At 47.9% G+C, this 25,418-nt stretch overlaps 1 protein-coding gene across 1 annotated transcript in view; it reads right to left on the reverse strand.

Annotated features, from left to right (window-relative positions):
- The window catches only part of WDFY4 (WDFY family member 4), a 282,866-nt gene that overhangs the window by 253,471 nt on the left and 3,977 nt on the right, over positions 1-25,418 (reverse strand). Inside the window, exons 2-3 of the mRNA XM_040624184.1 lie at positions 10,256-10,506; positions 439-553 (exon numbers count right to left, since the gene is read on the reverse strand). Coding sequence (XP_040480118.1) covers positions 439-553; positions 10,256-10,489 — 349 coding nt within the window. The 5' untranslated portion in view covers positions 10,490-10,506. The remainder of the gene's footprint in view (positions 1-438; positions 554-10,255; positions 10,507-25,418) is intronic.

Genomic DNA, 25,418 nt, shown 5'->3' on the forward strand with positions numbered 1-25,418 from the left:
ACTATGCTTCCCCCTAGAGTCCCCTCCTGCCCAGCCTCCAGGGTCCAGCTCTAGGAGCAGAAGAATGCAAGTCAGGAGACCCCAAAACAGAAAACGTGCTTGGCTTTCACTTCTGTGTCTTTTCTGGATCGAGCTATTCACTGAACACACATTTTTATCCTAGTACCCCCCCCCCAGAAACCCTGGTCCTTTGTGTGTGTGTGTGTGTGTGTGTGTGTGTGTGTGTATCCCTCCCAGGAGCAGCAGAATTCTGCAAGTCCCTCTTCCCTCCTCTGCCAACCTTTCCCTTCACTCCCAACATCCTCAGTGGCAGAAGTGAGCCTGTGGGGCTCTCTGGAAGGCACCACTCCGACTCCACTGGAAAGCAGGGAGGGGCTTCACAGAAGTCCTGGGAGGAGCACGCAAGGCTGTTTTGCTCTCCATTAAGCGTTCTCTTACCTGCAGGCTTTCCCGCAAGTGCCTTCTGTATCTCTTGGGCGAGCTGGTTAGAAATATCTTCTGCCAGCCTTTGGAGACTGGGAAAGCAGATGATCCCCACAGAGTTTTCCCAGGCCTGAAGTGCAATACACAGGATTCCATCAGACATGTCAAAGCTACAGATCAAGGCATGAGCCTTGCCTTGCCACTGTCCCCGCCAGCCCGAGCCAGTGGGCCACCTCACTGTCCCAGGTGCATCCCAAAGGCCACCGAAACACCTACCCCAGCGGCTTCCACTGTATCCCTACCCTAGTGCCCGTGAAGTCTTCAACTTCTGCTGAGCTCCAAACCCACATCTAACTGGGCCCTGAACTCGTGTTCCTGAAGTGTCAAGTACACATAATCCAAACCATTGCCTTCTTCCCAAATCTATTGTATCTCGTCTCCACAAATGGTTCTACCAAGCACAAGTTGCCCCAGTGGGAAATTCTAAGGTGGTTCTCTAGGTTCCCCTCTCCCTCACCTTCCTTACCCCACCCACTGCTGCATCTCACAGATTCTCCTCTCGCAGGCTTCATGCTTCTAGAACCTTGCGCAGATATCTTAGTTTAAGTCAGACAGTTATTTCCTTTGATAAATTCTAAAGAGTGGGATTGCAAGTTACAAGGGCATGCTTCTTATTTTATTTTTTTAGTGCTTCGGTGCATATTCCTAACTCATTCCCCAGAGGAAGTTGACCCGATTAGCCTCGCCAGGGCCTCCCTGGGAGAGGACTAATTTCTCTACACCCATTGAGCACTATCATGTTTTTTCATCTTAAATAAGAAAACTGATAGAAGAAAAAAGATCTCACCTCAATTGCAGCCTTTTGATTACTGAAATAGACAAGCATTTTTCATGCTTCTTGAATTACCTGTTTTTACCCTTAGCCTATTATTCTACTAGGGTTTTCACTATTATTTGTTTTAAAAAGCTCTTTACGCATAAAAAAATGTCCATAATACTATTGTGATTTTTTTTAATTTGCCATTTTCTCTTTTAATTTGATATTATTAGGTTTCACTGTACAGAAATCTGAAATTCACATGAAATGAAATTTCTCGATCTATTGCTTTGCTTTCTAGCTTTAGTTCCAGGCTCAGGAAATTCTTTTGAGTCCAAGTTGTTGTCGCTTTTAATCTCCTATTTCTTTTTTTTTTTTTAATTCTTTAAAATTCTCTCTTTTCTGTTCCATCTCTAGTTCTATCCTATCTGTTCATCTTTTTGCCTTGGACTTTTTCTTTCATTGTTTAGGATACTATTTAAAAGAAGTCATTAATTTTAAAATTCCACTTAGGATGCCTGACCCTTTTCAGAATTCCCTCCCAGTCTGCTTCTCATTAGAATCTTCTCTCTTTGTTCGCCTGTGTTGTCACAGGCAGACGTTACTAGTCCCAGGATGAGGAGAGCTCTCTCTAGACCAATAGTCAGAATGGAGTGACTACTCTTGGCACAGGACTTGAGTTCCTGGCAACTCCCCATTTCTGGTTTCCCACCTTCCCAGGAAGGTAGGCTTCTGAGCACGTTCCTGGCAATTAGTGGCCTCAACAAAATACGGTTTTGCTGGACTGCCATTCACTGCTCCTGCTCACCAGCCATATTAAATTATATTCCTGCCCAAAGACATGACCGAGTTTTTTAAAGCAGAGATCGTCCTTCTAGAAAAGGTGAGAAAAGCAATAAAATTCCAGGGGGAAATGTGTTTCCTTGCTGTAGACACCGCATTCATTAAAGGGTAAAAACCTTCTAGAATTTTTCTCTATATTAGAGGATACTACATACAAGGGAAATAAGCCACAGATTGGGAAAAAATATTTTCAATGCATATAACAGACAAAGGAATAGTATCCAGATTCCTACAAATTAATAAAAAAAAAACCCTCATTTTTTTAAATAGGCAAATGAAACAAGTAACTTATAAAAGATACACTAAATACCAAATTACTAATAATCGGGAAAATGCAAATTAAAAGTGCAATGAGATAGTCATATTTTTCTGGTTAGTGAGAACGCAAAGCCTGACAATACTAAATGTGGGAAAGCACCAGGAAACCCCCATGATCTACTGATGGAGCACAACTTGCAAAAAATCCCTTTGAAAAGTATTTAACCCAATCCAATAAAGTTATAGGAGGACACATCCTATGGCCCAGCAATTCCCTTCTAGGCATATTCCCTATAGAAATGCTGGCACATCATCGGAAACCGGGGATGTACTGTATGGTGACTAACATAATATAATAAAAAATCATTATAAAAAAAAAAAGAAATGCTGGCACATGTGCACAAGGAGACATGAACATGAACTATTAAGCATCTTATCTATGATTGTGTCACATTGGAAGAACTCAATGTTCATCAATAGGACAGTGAATGAATAACTTGCGGCATACTTATGTAAGGATACTATACAGAACTGAAAAAGAAATAGAGTTACAGGTATCAATATGGATAAATCCAGAAATAGAATGTTGGGTGTAAAAAGCAAGTTGCCAAAGCATATTAGAATCTTGAATCTAGAAAACCTGTCAATCTACAAATAAAATTCACAATAATATCACTTAGGATTATTAAAATGTATTCATATTATCGTATAACGTGGATATAGATATATTTGGATATACATGATACATATTGTATCCATATAATATATTCAATGAATATCTATGTTCATGCACTTTGATGCATGTACTATATCCATATATTCCCCCACAGGGAATGATAACTCAGCAGGATGGGGGTTTGTACTGGAGGAGGGCAGAAGGGGAATGAACTCTAGCACCCATTCCCAGGTGGCTTCAGTTTATCTGAAATGTTTTCTTTCTTTTATATGGGTGGTGAGTACATGGATATTTATTTTGTTTTGAACAAAACTTTGTGACCTGAAATACTTCTTATATTGTCTGCCCTATAAATGGACAGAGTTGCCCCTTTCCTTTGTAAATAAAAAAGCAGTTCATCAGAACTTTGCTAAAACTACAGACATGCTAGGGGCGCCTGGGTGGCTCAGCTGGTTAAGGGTCTGCCTTCGGCTCAGGTCATGATCCCAGGATCCTGGAATCAAGCCCCACGTGGGGATCCCTGCTCTGCCGGGAGCCCGCTTCTCCCTCTCCCTCTCCCCCCTCCACCACTTGTGCTCTCACACTTACTCGCTCACTCTCTCTTTGTCAAATAAATAAATAAAATCTTAAAAAAGGAAAAAACACTACAGACATGCTAAGTGAATGTTAAAAGCTATTGCACATAGTAGACCTTCAACAAATATTCGATAAGCGAATACATGATTATGAATCCACAACACGCAGACTGACGGCTGAATGTATTGCATGCCGGGTTTGTGCCAATCGCTGGGCCAAGCCCTTATGTGCATTGTTTCCATTAGTCCTACGACAACCTTTGAAATTGGGGTTGTTATGATTATTCCCACTTTACAGAAACTAAGGCTGAGGCAGGAGAGTAAGCCCGGAGAATCAGGTAAGCAGCAGAGTGAAGAGCTATCTCACTCATACCCAGGTTGCATGTGCATAGCTAAGAAATTTATGGCTGCCCCCTGGAAACCGGCTATCACTTGGTAATTTGAATCCCCGGAAAGAAAAAATCAGTCCTTTCCGCTAGGAATTTCTGATACGATTATCTCCTGTCCAGGACTGAAAACTCTGCTATGATGTCTTCCTAACAAATTCCTGTGCCTCCTCCCTGCTCGGGCAAACCCCTCAAAGACCAATTTGCAGGCAGTCGACTCAGAAGCATCCAGATCGTCTTCAAGCAGTGGGACTCCTGCAGGCACTCTACAATAAAGTAAATTGGGCCACTGTGAGCTGAACAGTAATTGTATGCTCAGCCAGAGTCTCCCAAGGCTCACACTCCTTCCTGGGACCGCGATGGGCACTTCTGGAGGCCACATTAACTCTTTCAGGCCACTGGGGTGCACTTTGGTGCACAGAGTCAATCATTTACTGAATGGTACCATGGAGACCCCCAAAGAGTTAAGGCAGCTTCCAAAAGGACCTAATTTTTTCCCAAACTGGGACTTGCATGCTGGGAGAATATTGCTCAATATTTTTTTTAAGTTTTATTTACTCACATTATCTAAGCTGCACCATCGTGCCTCGTGGCTGTCTCTCCCATGGAAGAAAGAGAAAGAAAATGATGCTGTGGCCTCCAAAGGAAGATGAGAATGAAAAAAGCTCTTAAGGGGATGGGAGAAAACCCCAGCTTTTGAATGACAGAACCTGGCTGGTTTTCAAGGATGGCTGCAATGTTACTATGTCTTCCTTACCCTCGAGTTTGGTGGTTTGATCTTTAAGTGAGCTCAAAACATTTCAGAGACTTCATGCGAATTTTCCCTGCTAGTGTGATACAGATGACCCTCTCCGCTGTAAATTAAATTTACAAAAAAGTGATGCATCAAAACTTTGCTTGCACACACAAAATGTTGTTTCTCTGAGATGGTAATTCGCCATGTCGTGGACCCCACTCTGAGGTTGGCTATGTCAGGGATGGACAAAGAAGGGTATTTACCTTCAATGCTCCCTCAGGACACTACACTTGGGAACAATTACTGCTCATTCCTATTGTTATATTTAATGTTACTTCTCTCTCTCCCGCTGTCAGTTGGGTTCACGCGTGGTTTATATGAGAATGATCGGCCACACTCAAAGGCATAAGCTCTGCACCACTGGCAGTGTTGTGCGTCTCAGAGGTACCTGTAATTACCTGTATATCTGCACACATGCACACACACGCATGCACGAACACTCACTGCCAAGTGCAATCGAGTTAGTGTTAATTCCAATCCCTCCACACTAGGAAATGAATGATTCCTCCCCGTGTTACCCACTGTTCTGGCTAGAGATCGGTCCACAACAAACCGCCCCCAAATTGAGGGGCTTATTTTTCTCATGGATCTGCAATTTGAGCAGGGCTCAGCAGGGACAGCTTTTCTCTGCTTCGTTCAGCTGGGGCAGCTAACAGGGCTAGAGATCCACCTGCTGGACGGCACACCCACATGGCTGGTAAGTTGGCACTGGCTGTCAGCAGCAAGGTCGGGGGCTTTGGTTCCTTTACACATAGGCTTTTACTCAGGGCTGCTGAGACTTCCCCACAGCATGGCAGCAGGGTCCTGAGAGTGACAGGAAGTGAGAAGCGATGGGAAGAAAAAGCTGCAAGTCTCTTGAAGCCTGGACCTGCAAATGTCACGTCTGCCCTATTCCATTAGCCGAGTCATCACAAATCCATCCAGATCCCAGGGGAGGGGATGTGGATCCCACCTCTTCAAGGGAGCCGTGTGGACCCATTCTCGCATCTTTAATCTAGCACATCCACAGAGCTCCCCTCGTCCCCCTTGGTTCCCCCCACCCCAGGCTGTCTGTCCCAGACGGTGAGGAATTTTGCATTCACTGCCAGGGGTTCCCTAGCTTTCTGCCTGTTTTCTCTCAAGGTACAAATTCCAAGAACAATCCTGAACAGCTACATCTATAGCTCCAGCTTTCCCGGTGTCTATTATCACCGGATATCTCTGGGCAACGTGAGGATCTGCAGTGTTTCCTTTTCCCCCAAAGTCAGCTCAACCAAGAGCCAGCAGGATCAGCCCAGGCTTGCTAGAGGAAGGCTTTCTTCTCTTGGTGTGAGACCCTATGACAGGAAGTGTTCTAGAAAGACCAAAGCCCAAGGCTCGTGGCAGGAACACAGCAACAGTCGCTTGAATCCTTCGTGGAAACACTGCTGTGCACGCTGAGAAGTCATTAGTTCTGTGCTGCTTCCTGTGTGAGGCAATGAAACCTCATTCTTGTCTGCAACATCCTGGGGCTGCCCAAACATCACATGGAGAGGGCATGACATTCTTTTGTACACAATCGGTACTAGCCAGGCGAAGCTGGATGTCCAGGGAGTCACGGGACAGGGAAGGAAGCCAAATGAGCTCTGCTCTACGAACCCCAGCACTGCCCAAGGGAGGGAGCCCAGGGGCTAATGACACAGGCCTGGACAGAGCGGCCCAGTTAAGTTCTGCTCCTCGCGAAGAGCGAGGTGACCTCGGCCAAGTTACGCAACATCTCTAAACCTCTCTTTCCTCAGCGGCAAGGCTGGGATCAAAATGGCGCCGACCTCACGGGTATTATGAGGGCTCATAACACTAAACAAGAGGTAGGTGGAGCGCGGTGAATGGTATTAGCTAGTATCCGTGAAAGGGCCCGCCTGCCCTGGCTAAGAGCTCCTCCCTGACCTCAAGAGAGGCCCGATGGAGTCTGGCGGGGGAGGAGAGCATGCAGTTCTGGATGAGAACTTCTTTTCTGACTCATCCTTCCAGAGAAGTTCCTTGTTGGGGTTCCAATGCCCTGAAATTCCATCAAGTTCTTCCTTACTACCAAGACAGTCACCTCGATTGTGCATGGGTTCACTTTTCAACAGCCTGCAGCTGTTCTCCACTCAGGAGGCAATGGGGCTGGGATTTGCTACAGAACCAACCAAACCCATCCTTGCGCTTGCCTAGCAGTTAATGCAGAGTTAGGGAAAACATTGTCCTCTGCTGTGGATTTGGAGGAATCAAATAGGAGAGAAAGCCGAAGAGGCTAAAAGGAAGTTCTTTGGGAAGAAGATGGGAAAGCAGCAGCTCTGCGGGAGTCTCCCACACAGAACAGTACCTCTTGCCAAATCTCAAGACTCACTAGGTCGAGGCAGGTGGCGGCCACTGCGGCAGGGCACCACTGCTGTCAACCTTCACCCGAGCCCTGACTACACATGGGCTGCCCCTTGCATACTGCCTCTGACCGACACGGGGCCTGGGCCAGGCAGGCAAGTGCCCGCAACCCAGGCACGCGGCCCTTTCCAAGCAGGAGCGGCAATTCAACATGCCTTGTGTGCATTATCTTAAAACAAAGAATATTCTAGATTATCCTAGTTTTCCTTGGGCCCAAAGTGAAAAGAGTCAGGTATAGAGAGTTGCACTCCACTGAACAAAGTAGTCCGGGACTCCTTTAGAGCGCTCGGTTGTCTCAGGGTCCACAGGGGGCATGGTTGCCATGACAACCAACATGACGAAGGCTTTGGCATAACTTTTTATTCTTTTACTTCTTTAAAAGATTTTATTTATTTATTTATTTTAGAGAGAGGGAGTGCTTGAGCGGGAACAGCAGAGGGAGAAGGAGAGAGATTCTCGAGCAGACTCTGTGCTGAATGTAGAGCCAGACAGGGGGCTGGATCCCATGACCCTGAGATGTTGGCCTGAGCCGAAACCAAGAGTCAGATGCTTAACCAACTGAGCCTCCCAGGCGCCCCTTTGGCATAACTTTTTAAATTCTCATGTATTTCCAAGGCAGTGCGTAACAGACAACCTTGAAGAACACGGTTTTGCGGTTATAACAGTCCGAACGGAGCGGTTTCAAGCTTGACTTCTTACACAAGGACCTGTGTTCCAACGGGGTTCTCCATCTTCATCTACATTTCAGACTTTATCTGCACTACACTCAAAACAAAACAAAACAAACCCTCTGACCTTCCCCATGTTTCTTTCCATCACCAACCCTTAATGAAGAAGCCTAAAGGGCTCTGACTCTGGTGGGGTTTTCTTAGTTAGAATTTCACAGAAACAAGAGGCTTGTAGACATGTAGGACTTAATAAAAGAATATAGATTTTAAGCAAAGATCAAAAGCCTGTAATATTCTGCTTCTTCAGGGTTCATCAGAGGTGAGCTCCAGGGACTCAAAACCTATCAGACTGTGTCAGCAGTCTGGGGACTTGTGGCAATGGGATCTCAAACGGCACACCCGCAGTTAGTATCCTGGCGGCTGGTGGAAAGGTCATTGGGATCCTGTCTGCTCTCCATGTGCTGTGAACTTTACAATCATTATCTTCTCTCACCCTCACGGACTCCCAGCAAAGTGTTATTGATTCCACTTCATAGATAAGGAAAGTGAGGTTCAGCAATATTTAATAATTTGCTCAAGGATGCATAGCTAATTAGTAATGGAGCCAGGACTTGACACCCTCTCTGACCCCAAAGCCCATGCGTTCAACAATAGGGCCATTGTGCCTCTAGTTACAAGAGCAGAGCTTGGGAGACACGGACCAATATCGAAGTTCAGTAATAGGAACTGCGTGTACATGTGGGGTCAAAGCTCAAATGCCTTCAGGTCAGGCAACATAAATGAGGAACGTGGGTTGGGTAAAAGATATTAGGGAGTGGAGGACTGAGATAAACTGAGAAACAGAGACCAGCTTCTGTCTAAAAGGGGTGCCCCTCACCATCTCCATCCAATGGTTAGTACTACTGACATCTACCAAAATTTTCAAGAGACACTGGAAATCTGATTTTCACGTGAAAACTTTCCATTTTGAAAGTCGTTAACCCCTACAAGCAAATACGACACATTCCGGGTGCTATTTATCCTCCACCCTGGACTAAACTCTCCACGATGGTAAAACCTCTGTCTATATTCTTAACTCTCAGAGCCCCAGGCCCCAACACAGGGTATAAAAGTTTAATAAATATGTGGACAACAAATGAATGAATTCTCTGATCAACAATCTGGGAAGAAGTGAAGGAGGACCAAGCTCTGGCTCGTGAACAAGAGTCCTTTCAACTGAGCCACGGATGTCCAGTGGGTGGCAAAGGGATAATGTGATGGCCAAGCCCACATGCACGGAGAGCAGCAAATTTTGGTGGGGCGGGGGGGGGGGCAAGATGTTGTTTAGATTTTTCTTTCCATAAGGCAAAGTTGACCTGAGAACTGGGGGAGACTAAACCACCCTCCAGAAGCAGGGTTGTCAGGGCAGGGAGGGCTAAGAATGAGAAACCTGAGCTGTCTGTCCTCTCCTAGTTCTTCTTTTCCAGTACGTTCTTTATGTGCCAGTTATCCAATCTGTGAAATGGAATGGATGAGCTATACAAGTCCAAAAGATGGAGGAAAATAATGAATTCATGGACGGTAAGTTACTTGGAAAAATTTTTTACAGAAAGACATGCCTAAGTACTCAACGCATCCTAGAAATACGATCCCAAGAAGATTCTGATTCATCTTTGGAAGTCCTTAACTATTTCTGGTTAATAAGTTAGATGAAACAAATCAGCAAGGGAATTCCCCAATGAAAACCAGCCAGGTCTCCATCTGTCTTAGTCTAGTTTCAAATGTGAAAGGTATCTCATATTCTCTGTGCTTTGAATGTACCTATATGGTTTTTTTTTAAATAATAACCAAGAATCAATAGTCAAGCAAAATTAAGTCCTCATAAAAAGACATGTTTCCAACTCTGCAACTTAACTTCAATATATTCAACTATAAAGCAGACCTCATGGGCAGGACCTTTGCTCTGAGATAACAAAGGGAATCCTTTGTACCCAAACTGTCACCAGCTGCCACTGGCCAGAATGGCAGCTCAGTGGACAAGCTGGGCTTCTCTCCCATGCCCGTGGCTGGGTTCTCCCAGGCCTCACTGTTGGCATTGCTGGTGTTTGAGGTTACCTGCCATCCCTGCAACCCAGGACACACATTCTTTCCCTAACTTCAGAGGAGCTGGTCTTTCTCTGGCTCCCACACCGGGATTGTGGTTGAACAATATAATTTTTTTTAACTAAGGAGACAATATTACTCAAGAGCCAACTGTCCTTTCCAACTCTTTCTCATCCTGGAGATGAGCCTTGCTTGCCATCTTTATTAAATAGCACAACACTCCCCTCTAAGAAACCCAATAGGGACCACTTGTGATGATATTAAAACCACCAACTCCGGCTTCCGATCATCCCAGAAGTGTCCCCAGAGCACTGTATCGTCTTCTTACAGTTTCAAAAATAAGAATACTGACCTTCAGGAACAGTGGGAGGAGATTCAACAGGCTCTGCTGATGTTCAGACGGGCTCCCATGGGCCAACTTCTGGTATTCCAGAAATTTCTTCTCTAGCATCTCCCAGAGAGCAGTGGGACCAGGAGATTGCCCTCCACGTGGGAGGTCAGGCTGAGCAACATCAGGCTGGCCTTCATTTTTGGAACCCGGATACTCAGCTCTGTCTTCAGCCCTTGAAACGTCTTCTGCCTCCATGCCTTAGCAAAGCAGATCTGAATTCAGAACAAAAAACCAGAAATGTCAAGACCTGTCACAGCACTTCCTGATGAAGCTGGGTGTGGGACAAGGTGCTGCACTCACGCGGTTCAGTTCCTATTGCAGATGGTTCCCCTGATAATCTGAAAGGAAACTGACAAAAATAGGAAGACTTTTTTTAAAGGAGATTCTGACTTAGATGTGACTTTATAGGGACAATCTGACATGTGTCTGGCACTGTGCTGGGCTCTTTCCCCAGACTCGGGGGAGAAATGGGCATTTTTATTTTCTCTATATAAGGAAGGAAGCTGGTTGGGCAAAGGCATACGGGCAGCTAGATGTCCAGTTGAAGTGCAAACCTTTAACACCAAAGCGTGTTTTTTTGTTTTTGTTTTTTTTTTTTTTTGCTGTTGTTTGGTTCTGTTTTATTTATTACCTGCTGCTGTTCCTCCTCTAAACGGTGGAGAAAGTAGAAGGGGTATGTGCAACTGTCACCCGTATTTGCACAGGCCTGTAATTCTATATCTGCAGTGGTAACGCCCCTCTACCACACGAGTCTGAAAGGATATAGGTTCTTCACTCTCAGCATGATTTGGTTCACATTCCATATTTTTAGAGAACTTAGTCTTCAAAAGGACTCTTGAACCCCCCCCCCCATGCTAACTTTAAAGAGCTCCTTTATTAGAGCACACAGGGGTGTTGGGTGCAAGCTGCTGATCTTGGGTCAGTAGGCATGAGACGAGAACTTATGCAGTAAAAATAGCCAAAGACCGATTGGCCAGAAGGGTAACCTTGAGAAGATGCCCTTGTGTCCTCAACTTCTCAATTGTCCTAGTCTTTAGTTGAGTCATGACTGACTCACAGCACAGCAAAGATTTGTTCGTTGCATGTCAGGAGTATAGGAAACTCCACGTGCAGCCCAGAATGTCCAGGCTTCCTGCAAAAAGCCCTCCCTGACCACAGTGTCACCATGTAGGCATCCATTGTGGAGTCTGGTCGGTGACCAACAACCACACATCATGGGGTAGCAACCAGAGGGTTGGGCACACAAAGATGGAACCACCAGTGTTCTTCTCTGGGCTATTTCATGCTTTATTTTTAGCCCAGCACACACCTCCCTGCAGGCTAGAATGGGAATGGACGAAGGGCCATGTGGCCAGACTTACCATCCCCCTTTGAAACATTCTCACCCTTTATGCACACAACTCCATGAGTCCCTAGCGCTCCTTCCAGCACACATGCTTATCACTCTCAAACTTCATTTTCTTATTACAAAGTTCAGTGTCAAAATAGGAAAGGAACCAAATATCGGGAAGAATATGAAGTATTAAAACAAAAAACAAACCAACCTTGAAAATTCCCTGAGCAGACAAAACCAGTTTAGTCATACAAGCAAAGCTTAATTTAACTTATTTTGCAAGACTAACTTGACCTCAGTTGTTTCTTGCTTACGTATCTGGAAATCAGAAGCAAAACTTAAACTGTTTTCCAAGATTGATATGAGGCAACCACTGACCAACTGCCTGTCATTTAAAAAATTCTAACATTATAACCACTCACTGTGAAGAATGAAGTCACTGCTGTCTCACTATATAAGCTGCTTTGTAACAATATACCCCTGAGCCTCATCCCGTGTTTTGGATTGAGTGCTCCCATGTCGTAAAGTGTCTTTTTTGGTGTGTGCACCATCAGTTTTCACTAATTAGTATCTCAGTGATGCACTGGCTTTACTCTGGATGTTTCTGAGCCTTTGACACCAGCTTGCCTATACCTAGAAAAATGCCAGTTGGTGTTCCGACCTTTATCTATGAATATGTTGTTTAATAAAAAAAAAAATCCTCCTAATATTGTTGAAGCAAACTTTATACTTTTACTTTTGATGGTTGGTTGGCTGGGGCTTGGTAGGAGTTTTGTTTTGTGGGGCTGGCCCTCAGGAGCAGGTGGTGGGTGCCTCACATCCCAGCGTAGTCCTCCCTGCCCTGGACCAGGCTCCTGTCTGGCTTCGTTGGTTGATTCACTTATTGCTTGGCCCCCATTTCCCACTCACATTGCCTTCTTCCCCACCCTGCCCACCCCACCTGCTTCACAACCTGGGTCCCTATAAAACGTGGTACAGATGACATGATTTCTGAATACAGGCATTTTGAATTCCCCAAATGACCTTCTGCATCTTTTCTGCCACTCACTTTTTCACTCAGCATATGCCTTCAGACCTACCTATGTGGCTCTGTGTTTGTCAGCTTCGTTTCTTCTAACTGCTGCCCCATGTTACAAAGTGGGCATCACGTGCCTGTTGGACTTGTTCACTCTGCAGTCACGGCCAGATTGCCCACAACTTTCCATACTGCACTCAATTTTGTTCTGGACATTTCCCATGCAGGTCCCTTCATGGGGCTGCATGTGACTGCCTCTGGGTATGGACTTGGGAGCAGGAGAGCTGAGTCAAGGTTATACACCTGCTTACTTCAACAAAGTATCACCAACTAAGATGCTTCCAGGAAACTGGCACCAGACCACACTTTGCCCACAGGCTCCTCTTCCATCTCACCAATTACCTGGCTCTCTAATGTCTGCCAATCTGATTGAAGTAAAGTGATCCCTCATTGTCATTTTAATTTGCATTTCTCTAATGAGCCTGAGCAGCACAGATGCCTCTTAGCTATTTGTAGTTCCTTCTCTGCCAGCTGACTATCTGTAACCTTTGTTTATTTTTTTCTTGCCAGTCTTTTTCTTATTGCTTTGAGGGCGTATATTCTAGAAACTTCTCCTTCATTGGTTTTAAAAATCACAAATATCTTCTTTTAAATTAGTTCACAACTTTTTTGTCACAAAAACATCTCATGAATATTTTCCATGTTCAAGATCGTCTACGTCATTTTGAATGGCTTATGGTGATCGTAGAGCCATGTTGATCATTCATTTAACTAGTTTCAAATTATTCACTACTATAAATAACACTATGATGATAGGCCTCCTATCTAAGTCTTTGCATGTATCGGTGACTAAATGATAGCTTGTAATACATTCTTAAATTCCTGCAAAGGAAATAGCTGGATCTTGACGCATATTTCCAAACCATTTCTCCTTAAACTCTGCATCACTGTATAGTCCTCTGACCAAGAATGCACACGAGTTCACACTTTCTGACTTATCATTTTTTCATTTGTGCTCACTTGGTAGGTGAAAAAGCAATGGCATCTCTGTTGCATCTCGCCACATATCTTGCTGCCCTGCTTTTCTGCCTGTCTGGTGCTCAGTCTCCTTCAGGGATCCCTGCAGTGGTTTTCTGGAGTCAGACGGCAAGTGTTTTCATTTCGTGGGCTCCTCCCCCTGAGAGCCACAGATCCACTGACTGTTAGCCCCATGAAGGAAGGCAGTGCACCTAGGTCAGTGGTTGGCACGGCATAGGTGCTCAACCAAATGTTCCTGTATAAACGGATGAACGAATGAATGAATGAATGAATGAATGAAGGAACCTATATACTGATGGCACCCAAATCTCCCTCCCTCTCTCTCTCTCTCTCTCTCTCTGTAGTCCAGAGCCCTCTTCTAAACAAGGTCTCTTTTCTCACTTCAAGATCTCTACTTGGATTTCCCAGACTCTGACAGTCCCTATGTCCCAACCAAACCACCATCTCCATCACCAACAGAACCAGTCCCAGGTCCAGCACAGGTAACGCAACGCACAGGATGGCTGTTAGAGCCAAGCTAAGTGTTGCCTCCAGCACATAAAAGTCATTTTGTAGCCACACCTACAGGCACTACTAATAGATCCATTCAATAACCCTTCTGTGGGCTCGCCGCCATGCCACATTTTCAGACTAAGAAGGTGAGATAATAAGGTGAAAATGTGGTCCTGGGGAAAGTGGCTGGATATGCAGGGGAGATATCGGAAACCACTTCAGACTTCCTCTGAAATTAAGAAGCCATATTTACTGAAGTGAAACGTTTGAAACACATTCTCTTCAATAGAGATGTTTTCAAAACAAGAATTTCTAACAAATGGGGATCTGTGAAATCCCAGGGAGAAGTTGTCTAACTCAGTTGTCAGGCTGTGGCCATCCCCCCTCCCGGTTCTAGACCTACTTCAGTTTTATTTGGAAGAGGAAGGTGACAAGGCGTAACTAACTTCTCAGGGCTACGTGACAAATGGCAAGAAGAAATCCTTCTAACCTACTTCATTATCAAAAGTGCCTTCTTACCTCTGTAAGAAGGTGCTAATGCTTTCCTATCCTGGGCAAAATGCAATAAGCTGGGGTAGGTTCACTGGGGTAGGGCTGGGTTTAGGGGGAGGCAAGTAAGACACTCACCTCAGGCAGAAGATGTAAGGGAACGTGTAAAATCTCAGTAGCCCAGATAAATAACACTTTAATGCAATATCTTTGAAAATAAAAATTAATACCAAAAAATCCATGATGAACGAACATCAGAATTTCAAAAAGAGACAGATTCTCACCCACAAGATCCCTGACCCCACCCACTGGCCTCACCTGATGAGAATGGGAGCTGAGGGCATTTTTTCACAAAAATCAACAATTTGAACAAACACCACTTCAAAGCCCAAACTTCCATAGATTCTATTCTAATACACACAGCGTATCAGCCACCAGCAGAGACTCTGGAACCAGGACACTCCAGTTTGAATCAATGGCTTAGACCAAATAGATGAAACATACAGTGCCTCTGTCCTCATTTATAAAATGGGATAATAGCAGGATCCCTCACAGGGCACCAGGGTTAAGTCAGTACTTGGCACATGTCGTTAGGATGGGGGGATGGATGGTCATTTATTGGTGCCCCCTTGGTACAGGCCTTTACCTGCATCACTTCACGTAATCTTCCTACCTTCCAGCGATGTCAAAGTTATCAGCCTGCGTCTACAGCTGGTACCAAGGCTCGGAGCAGGGAAGGGACCCACCCAGGGTGCCATTGTCAGTCAGCGGCCAAAGCAGAATCCGTCCTGAGTCTGTAGGCAGCAATGCACACTGGAGGCTAAGCTCAAACAAGAGCTGGTTTGGGGCCCTGGGTAGACAGAAGGGCTTGGACACCTGCTTGGCAGGTAACCCAGGCTGAGGGAAGGCGTGCCTCCCCATAAAGATCTCTTGGAGAGGTGGAAGTTTGCAGGGCGGAGCAGGGTGGGGGTGGGGATGGGGCAAGGTTAAGGGAAAGATGGCTTTGGCAGAACCAGAGGACTGGATGCTGGGGGGCGGGGAGGGTCCCAGGGCTCTCCAGGCCGCCTCTCTGCCAGTGAGCTGTTTCCCAGTCAGGCTTAGGGCATGTGACACACAGCACGGTTTAGTCATGGTTCCTCGCACGTCCAACCAGGCAGGCTAGAGGCCTTGCTTTCCTGCAGCCTGCGTGAGGCAGCAAGAGAGAGGTGCTAGGCAGGAAGCCGCCCACTCATGCAGCCCCCAAGGCAGAGGGGAGCCTCAGGGCTGGGATGGGAATCCCAGGGCAGGGGTCCAGTCCCAGCCGGGCTGCTGTGGTGCCTTCACCAAGTTATTTCCCCTCTCTGACACTAGGTTTCTCCTCACTGAAATGACCTTGGTGATCTCAGTTCTACCCTCTGGCCTTTATGCATTGACCACAGAAGAGATGTGGGACCGTGAGTCAGCGCAGAGTGGCTGGAGAGGTGCCTGAGTGGGCTGCGAGCCTGTGGCTGTGTGCGGTGGGCCGGTGCAGGGGCGGTGTTCCCTGTCTGCGCACGTGGGCAGGGAACCAGAGGATGCGTCTAGTGACGATTCCGGGAGGGATTCCCAGGGAGTGGCCACGTGGGCCCCCAGGGTCAGAGACAGAGCGCCCAGGGCATCCGGCTCACGGCTGCGCACTGGAGGATAACATCCAGAGCCTGGAGAATCCGCTGGGTTGCGGATATTCGTGCTGCTAAACCAACATTCCATGGACCGTGTCCTCCCTGGCTTTCTGTGAAGTGATTTGCCAACAGGTAAAATCTCAGGATATAAGATGTGATTTAGCAGCCCCTGGAGCTAAGGTGCCAGGAAGAGACTCCAGGGAAAATGGAGCAGGAAGGCGTGTGGAGCCGCTCTCTCGCGGGGCAGGTCGCAGGGAAGCCTGGGCCTCAGGTCTTCTGTGGAGAAGCTCAAACCTGGTGACGAAGAGCTGCTATGGTAAGATTCAAGACAGAATCCTCTCCCTGTTTCTCATCAGCATATGTGACTCTTCCCACCCCTGGGTTGTACAGAGGCATACCTGTTTACCACCGACATCACAGACCATGGCCCCCAGGCCCCAGAGCCGGGGGAGCCTCTAAACCAGACGAGACAGAACAGAACAGCACACTTCCCCTGCGAGGTTAGAAGTGATCTGCTTTCCTTTCCCTTTGAAAGTCAGTTCCTCGCTGCATGTCAGCAGATCCAGACTCCTTGCTCCTGTGTCAGCAAGGACCTGGCCTCCACCTAGAGCTCTCAGAAAAAAATAAAGCCATTCTTGTTCCAAATACATGGGCAAGGTGGGGCTAGGCTTTGCTTCCTCTTCCCCAGCATTTCCTGCTAACAGGACAGCTTACAAGTTAAAAGTAAACTGAAAAGAAGGATCTGTTGTAGGAGAAGTTATGGTTATACGGACGCTCTGCTCACTCCCAGCCTACTGCAAGCAGAAGTTTCGAGGCGGACAGTTAGTGGACTGCTCATGAAGACCACACTGAGATACCAGGATGTGCCTATTCGAATGTCTTTAACAAACAAACACACACAAATTGTTACGTGTTGGCAAGGATGCATAGACACCACAACTCTCACCCTGACTGATGGGAACACAAGCAGTCCAGCCACTAAGGGCAGTTTTTTGAGAAAGTTAAACATATACCCACGCAGCAGTTACGCTCCTGGGTGTTTACCCAGAGAAATAAACACTCGCGTCCGTCCAGAACCTGCACATGAATGTTTACGGCAAGTCTATTCATAGCCCCCAAGCCTGGCGACAGCCTAAATGTCCCTCGGGGGTGAAGGAATAAACAAACTCAGGTATAGCCGCTCAATGGAATGTTCCTCCACGGTAAAAAAGAACACGCTACTGATCCACACCGCAACCCGATGGACCTCAGAGGCCTGACACCACGTGACAGGAGCCAGTCTCAAAAGGCCACACACTGTGTTACCTCATTTCCATGACATTCTGGAAAAGGCGAAATTCCAGGAACAGAAATGACATCAGGGGCATGTGCACCCGTGTGACGTGACACGGGCAGGAGACAGAGGTGATACCGTTCCTTTAGCTTCTGCCTCTGCTGGCTTCGAGAGGCTCCACGCTGCAGGCCCCCAAACCAGAGACCTCTGAGCATGGAACATATGACCTCCTTCCTTGCCTGCCTTGCCCAGGGGCCACACAGCCGAGGCACGGAGGACGGCCACAACCACAACCACCTTGGCTTCCCCTCGGTCCCCCAGAGAGCCCTGTCCACAGACACTCTCCACCTCCCACTTCCCTCTCCTCAGACCACCACGTCCCACGCCTCACCGGGCCACCAGGGTGAGTACCAGCTGTCCCTGAAAGAGCAAGAGGAGAAGCGACCAAGCTTTGTCATGACTGTAGCAGGTGCTCCCTGGGGCCCGAGACTGCCCGCGGGGGCTGCATTGAGCTCCTGAAAAGCCGCAGTTCCAGAGAGAGCTCTAGCCTCCCTCAGAGCTCAGCAGCATGGCAGTGCTAGATGACGGCGCGCAGAACCCTCCTCCAGGCAGCCCTTCCTGCTTGTCGTGAAGTCCTCAGCATTTGCTGAGCAAGTACCATGCGGCAGCCACAGCGTCGGGCTGTAGCTTCTTAGGAGCAAGGAGGAGCCAGATTTGGGGTTGTGGGTAAAAGATACACCCCCCAGCTGTCTTTGCAGCTGAGAACCAACCAATCCTGCCTCTCCCTGTCCTACTGAGGCTGCTGCTCAAAAGGGCTTCACTAACAGCACAGCACAGACCAGAACCAGCTAAAGGGCTGGAACAGGACGGTGAGCAGGCAACAAGGTCAGTGCAAGCAGCCCGGCTCTCCAGAGGGGAGAAGGGTGCCCGCGGGCATCACGGGAAATCACAGTGCAGCTGAGTCAGGAAGGACCAGGAGGGTAGGCTGACACGGACGTGGTGTTCTAGATAACGAGGAGATCTTGAAGGTGTGGAAGAGGAGAACAACCCGATAAACATATTTTAGAAATGTGCTTCCTGGCTTGCACTAAGCCAGGTCTGGAGGAGGGAAAGACAAGAAGCTAGAAGAGCCAGGAGGCTAAAGTACAGCCCAGGTGCAGGCGAGGAAGGGTTGCTTTGGAAACACAGAGGCAAAGGGACATCCAAGAGAATCCGACGGGATGAAGCATAGTTCAACGCGTCTAGAAACAGAGCAATCCTCGCCAACCCAGGCCGCGCACCAGAACCCCTTGGGGGGGCCTTGCTCCTTGGAGATGACCACTTCACTGGTCTGGGTGGGCCCCTGGCGAGCATGGTTTCTACAAGGTCTCAGGGGATTTCGAGGTGGCCCCAGGAGAGGCAAGAGGCCTGGGAAGAGGTCGCAAGCCCCTGGAGGAGTGCTTCCTTAAAGAAGTCCAGAGCGAGATGAGGAGCTGTGTGTGGAGGCCTGACAGCAGCTCCTGGGCTGACTGTGAGCTGGGCGGGGGCCAAGGGTGCCAGGCCCACCAGCAGACCAGCTCAGGATGTCTGGGAACGGGACCTCTGAGTCTGGCTATATGGCAGCCTTGATTCCCCAGTAAGACACCACCACCACCCTGAACCTGGACTTTCAGGCAGGACCTGTCTCACTGCATCCTGACCCAGCTCCTAGGGCAGACCCAGAGCAGCCTCAGACAGATCTCATTCAAATCCTCGCTCGACCTCTCTCTAGCTTTCTGCCTTCGTGCCTTACGGTCTCTGAGCCTCCATACCTACACCTGTAAAATGGGAACAATATCTTCTCAAAAGGCTGTGGAAAGAATTAAACAAGTGAATATACATGAGAGCACAGCCAGTTCAGGCTAGATGTCGGCAGAACACCCTTGCCTCTTGCCCTGCGGCTCACACCAGCCCCCATACGTGCCACACCTTACCCCACTCCCATTGTGTGTGTTGTTGCCTCCAGGCTCCTAAAATCTGCCTGCACTTCCAGGAGGGGCCTAATCCCAGAGAGCCCTCCATGGATGTGCTCTGGGGCCTCAGTCACTTTTTAGGGCCCAGCCCCGCAGACAAGGCAAGCTGCCCCCACCCTAGACCTGGTTTCTCTTCTGTATCAGCCCCCTCCTGGCCTGTCTGCTGAGAGTGTCTGATCTCAGATTTCCTCACAAAGAGGCACTGATTTTAAACAGATAGCAGGACACTCAGTGGATTAAATCAAGACTTCGGAGGAATGTCCTGGGACGCACAGAGACAAAGCTAGAGGTGGTGAGGTGGCCATCTTGAAGACAAAGAGTGGGAACCAGGAGCAGGAGTGCGGTCTCCAAGAGCCAGCTCCAGGGCAAGGACAAGAGCACATGTAGGGGGACCCCTCTTGTGGCGAGCGTCCCTGCAGACAATGGCTGGGAGGACAGAGGAACGAGTAGTGCTGGAGGCTCCCTGAGAGACTTGACATCCCATTCTAGGGCAAGGACCAGCAGACGCCTGGGTGCTGCCCCAAGCCCTCTTCAGTTAGCAAGTGTCCCCACCTCCTCCATCAGCCAAGGGCTGAGAGCTCCCACCAGCAGAGAACAGCAGAGCCCAGAGCCCTACATCCTGCCTCAAATGACTCGGTTATTTCCAAAAGTTGAGGGATCCCCCATGAAGACTAAGATGGGGATTTTGATTGACAGGAACTGGGCAGCTTGCACCTGCCATGGCCATCGTAACTTCCTTTTTCTGATTCCAGTCCAAGCACTCCCGCTTATCACACACCTCTGCGGTTTGTGCAATAGCAACAGAATATAGGAACTTGCCGTGTCCTGCAGGAGGGTCCCTGGTTTTGTATCTCGGTATGTGCACTGACTTCCACATTGCCTGAAATAGCCAGGGAGCAGTTCCCTTGGCCAGACCCTCCAAGCTTAGCTGCAACCGAGCTGTCACTGTCTGCACGAAGGCATGGGCTAGGAACAGCACAAGGAACAAGAAGCCCAGCCCCCACCACTGGGGAGCCGCTCCATGGTGGGAGCTAGTCTGTGGCTCATTCTCCCGGGGAACCTCAGGAAGTGCCGCTCGTGGACACATCGCCGTCACTGGACGAGCATCTACCCGCAGAGCCGTCTGTGCTCTCTGATCTTAGAAAATATGCATCGTCGATATTATCATTCCCCTGACATAGAGGGGAAAGCAAGCCTCGGAGAAATTGACATTCAGAGAAAATTGGTACCTTATCCGAACTCAGACTGCTAACAAGCATCAGAACCAAGGACAAACCCAGACTTTTCTGACTGTGAAACCCTTCTTCCCCTTCCAGCGGTCCAGGCTGGCCTGACCCAGTCAGCAACGGTGGTAAAAATGTACCTTGAGGGCACCTTGGGCTCTAGCGGGAAGCTCTTACTCGCCAGCAGCACCGCAGGGCTTCCCTGACTGGCTCTGCAAAGGTGCTGCTGAGGTCCGGCCGAAGGAGATGTGGTGCCGGGTCCGCTGTGCGGCCCAGGCAAGCTGGCCCAGAGCAGGGCGACCTCACCATCCCCGCAGGCAGGAGCTGATCTCCGGGAACCGCGATGGTGCATGAGCCCGGGCACAAGGTGGACCCCAGCTGGCCGGCCTCTCCCGGGCTGCCAGCAGCAGCACACCCAGCATGACACACTCAGCCTCCGGAACAAGCCCCCGGAACTGTGGCTCTGTACAGCTTTCTCCGTGCGCCGGGTCGTTTGTGCATGAAACATGGAAGGAGAGGAACTGCCGCTGGTCCCCACGCTGGACTTGAAAGCTTACCCTCAGGGGTGCAAGTGACTCACTTCCCCACCTGTAACACGAAGCACCTGGAATAATGCTCCGTAAGGGTCAGTCCACCAATGAAGTTTTACTTTTCAAATTAGCTTCGCGTTCAGCGCCTTCACATTTCTCTTCTGACACCTGGATATGTGTTTAACCCAAAAGAGAGTCCTACAAGCTGGTGAGTTTCTGGATGTGTCAGAAATATTTTCTGACCCAGCGGGGCGCCTGGGTGGCACAGCAGTTAAGCGTCTGCCTTCGGCTCAGGGCGTGATCCCGGCGTTATGGGATCGAGCCCCACATCGGGCTCCTCTGCTATGAGCCTGCTTCTTCCTCTCCCACTCCCCCTGCTTGGGTTCCCTCTCTGGCTAGCTGTCTCTATCTCTGTTGAATAAATAAATAAAATCTTTAAAAAAAAAAAAAGAAATATTTTCTGACCCAGACGTAATTCTTCTACGTGCACAGGAAATGCGAGAATGACCCTGAGGAGCCTCAAAAGGAGTCAAGGAACCTCAAAATAGTACACGAATGGATGAGATGGGCGGCCTGCCCTCTGCGGGGCATCTCCTGGCAGCCCGGGGTGAGCGCTCTGCTGCTCCATGTCTTCCCCAGCCGTGCCCTGGCAGGCCTCTCTGCCTCCAGGCTCCCCACTGTCTCCCACTCACCCCGCAGTGGCAGACCGGGAAGCACAGCTCCATCACACCACTCCCTTGCTCTATTATCTTCAATGGCTCCCCATGTTTTCAAGGAAAACTCCCAAGCTCTTGGCCATCAATGATATGGCCCAACCTCCTTCCTTGCCTAACTTCCCACTGCACCTCCAGTGGGGTCTGGTCTGGCCAAATGGACTGTTCATTCATCACCTGATCCTTTGCCTTTACTCAGTATTCTCTCCCTGGGATGCCCCTCCTTCTGTTCCATGTAACCCCGTGTTGTCACCTCCCAAACACAGCTCCTGGCTGCCTCCTGGGCCAGGTATCCCTGATGCCCCAACCGAGAAATAACCCTCTTCTCTCCAACTTCCAAACTCCTACCACCACGGAGCCATCCTGTGATTAGAAAGTAGCCACTACCAGCACATGATGAAGCAAGAGAGTGAGGTTCTTGCCTCAGAGTCAAAGAATGAACCTTGCAGACAAAGGAGAGTGAGCAAAGTGACAGAATTTTATTAAGCCAGGAGACCACAAAAGCTCTCAGGAGTGAGAGAGGTCTCAAACAAGCAAGTTGCCACTGAGGGCTTTTATGGTTGGTCTTTTATTGAAAACTGACCGGGGAACTTAAATCTTTTTAATGCCTCTACCACTGATAGCACCATTGAGTAAGGACTGGTGATAACATCTTTAATGGCTTACTTCTTCTTTAGGGCCTGGTCATTCTTTATGGCCACAATGTGATTGCCAGAAAAGACCCGACCTCTGACACCCAGGGCAGGGTGGTCTGCTTTGTTCTCTTATCTCTGGTTTTGTTAGGCCTCAGCATTTCTGGGATTTGGGGTGAGCCTGATCATGTGGCCCCCTACCTGAGCCTAGTCAGGTAGCGTCCTATCTATCCCTCCCTCCGTAGCCTCCCATCCCCCCCTTACTCGATGACAGCACTTCCCAGGCTTCAATCCTACATCCAAACTGCAAGGTGTTAGTAATTACACCCAGGTGCAGCTGAAAGGGGGAGCCTGGTTGTGAAAGCCACTTGTGCCGGGACACCGTGTGTGGAGTCAAGCAGAATAAAAGGGAGCACCTGGTAATTCCCAAATTTATCAGTACCTACTGCCTGTAGTAACTGGGGCACCCATCACTTTCTTCCTTGTGTGGTCGCTTTTCATCAATACACTTTCCCTTTCTCTTTCCTCTATTTCCTCAACTCCAAGTTTCTATCAATTATAAAATGACACTATTATTTCATTATATGGGAGGAGGGGGATCATCCCATTAAATACACATGTCAAAATTGAGACTATTCAGACACTTTAAATTGTGTGAGGTAAGAAGTATTTCTTGGAACCAAGACATGTTTTAGATGGGAGATTCTGAGAGCGATCCCTTCCACAAGGGGAAGCAGTGGAATCCCTCTGGAGGGGTACGTGCCCCCCGTTAATTTACATAATTAAATGTTTCCCGGAGACAGGTATGGGAAAGGAAGAACTAGAAGTTACAAGGCTCTGTGTTCTGATTGCAGAGTATTGTCCCTTTGTTTGGTTTTTTCCCCTTTTCAATACATGGATTTTTGCCCGACCCTATTGGATTCTCCTGGTTCTTCACTCACCCTTCGCTCTCTACAAAGATGGTGGCCGTCCCTGCCCACCCCCTGCACCTCCCACCCCCACCCCTGCAGCTGCTGCGCATGCGCTGGATGCACTACAGAAGGGGAGAGCCTCGCGCACCCGCGGAGGAGGTGAAAGACTCCCCGAGTCCCACTCCAGTAAAGGGGTGTGCTGCATGCTCTGGGCGGAAACGCAGAAAGAGCGGCAGGGTCGTTGGGCCCTGCCTTTAGTACGTCCATCGGCCAGCCAGCTGCCCCTCGCTGCTCGATCTGGTCCACACCCAAAGAGTAGGAGGAGGAAGCCTGTGGGTTCCCCGCAGCATGCTTCGGCCTTCCTAACTCCTGATAAGCTCGGACCAGCCTCCCTAGCAGTTTCTTCCTGTATGCGTCTTTACTCATCTATGCCTCTATATCTCTATTTTGTGCCTGTCCTTTAAAAAGCCGTATTGGAGTGCTACTTGGGCTGTATTATTATTACTATTATTATTGTTATTATTATCATGTTAAAAACAAAAATTAAGATACTTCCCTTTTTTTCTGCATGCTACTTTTCACGTCGAAGCATATTTGACTTAGAACTGATGTATAAACAGTTTCATTGTATCAACCGTCCGTCATCATATCATAAACATAGCCTATGTTGCCGTTTCCCTTAAATTATCGGGTTTAATGACCAAGAAGCTGTTCTTGGTCTATTGTCTATAACTGACTTCCACTCCCTAATCATGGGATGCGTCGGGTGTCTCCATTGCTGTTATGGGCAATGCTGGGATAAAAAGGATCCCCACGCAACCTTTTTGTTTGCTGTGAATCTTCTGCAAAGATGAATTTTCAAAAAAAGGATTAACCATTTGCTAAAAGGGAAGAGCAGTTTTCACACTTCGGCCAAACCTTGACTATTCCTCTTCCACTCACAGTGGTGGTGGCGCTAATTCAAAGTGCACAGGCTTTAAGTTCAAATCCCAGCTGAACCACTTACTGTCTGAGGATGAAGGACCTTACTTCTCTGAGCCTCCATTTCCTCATCTGTAAAATGGGAGTAATGACACTGAGCTTATTGTGGGGATTAAATAAGATGGCAAATACCAGGGCCCTGCCCAGTGTCTAATTTATTGTAAGTACTAAATCCATTCTTCTTACCCTCCATACTTTCTTTCTCCCTGGAATTATTCAGGACGAGTGGCTCTTCACTTCTCTGGCTTCCCTTCCTTCTTGAACTGTGTTTCCCACAAAAGCCTCTGGCCATCGAACATGAATACATCTGAAGGGTACTGCCCAGAAGAAATACAAAGCCAGCCACGAATTCAGGCCACATGTGTAACTTAAAATTGTTTTGGTAGCCACATTTAAAAAGTAAAAGTAAAGAACCAAAATTAATTAAGCCATTTATTCAAATATATTTTTAAATATATTTTATTTAGCCCAGTATGTCCAAAATACTATCATTTCAATATGCAATCACTATTTCTAAGTATCGATTAGATATTTCAGATTCCTTTTTCTTGTTGTTTGTAACATCTTTGATATCTGATGTGCAGTTTGCCTTACAGCACATCTCAGTTGAGACTGAGATTTCAGGTGTGGTTAGAGGCTTCTGTGTTAGCTAGCACAGCTCTAGACTCTGAGATGGAAGCTTCTAACAGGTGTGCAGATGCTTCAAATGGGACCGTCAACCAAGGGCTTAAGCGTGTTGCCAGGAAACATCATTTCAGGTGCAAAATGCACATGGACTTTGATGGTTTACATAACAAATGGAAATAAATTCAAGTCCCCATTTGGAAATAAATATATGTAACTAAATAAAATTTCAAAAGCTC

The sequence above is a fragment of the Ursus maritimus genome, unplaced genomic scaffold (assembly GCF_017311325.1).
Source record: "Ursus maritimus isolate PB19 unplaced genomic scaffold, ASM1731132v1 scaffold_7, whole genome shotgun sequence".
Classification (NCBI taxonomy): domain Eukaryota; kingdom Metazoa; phylum Chordata; class Mammalia; order Carnivora; family Ursidae; genus Ursus; species Ursus maritimus.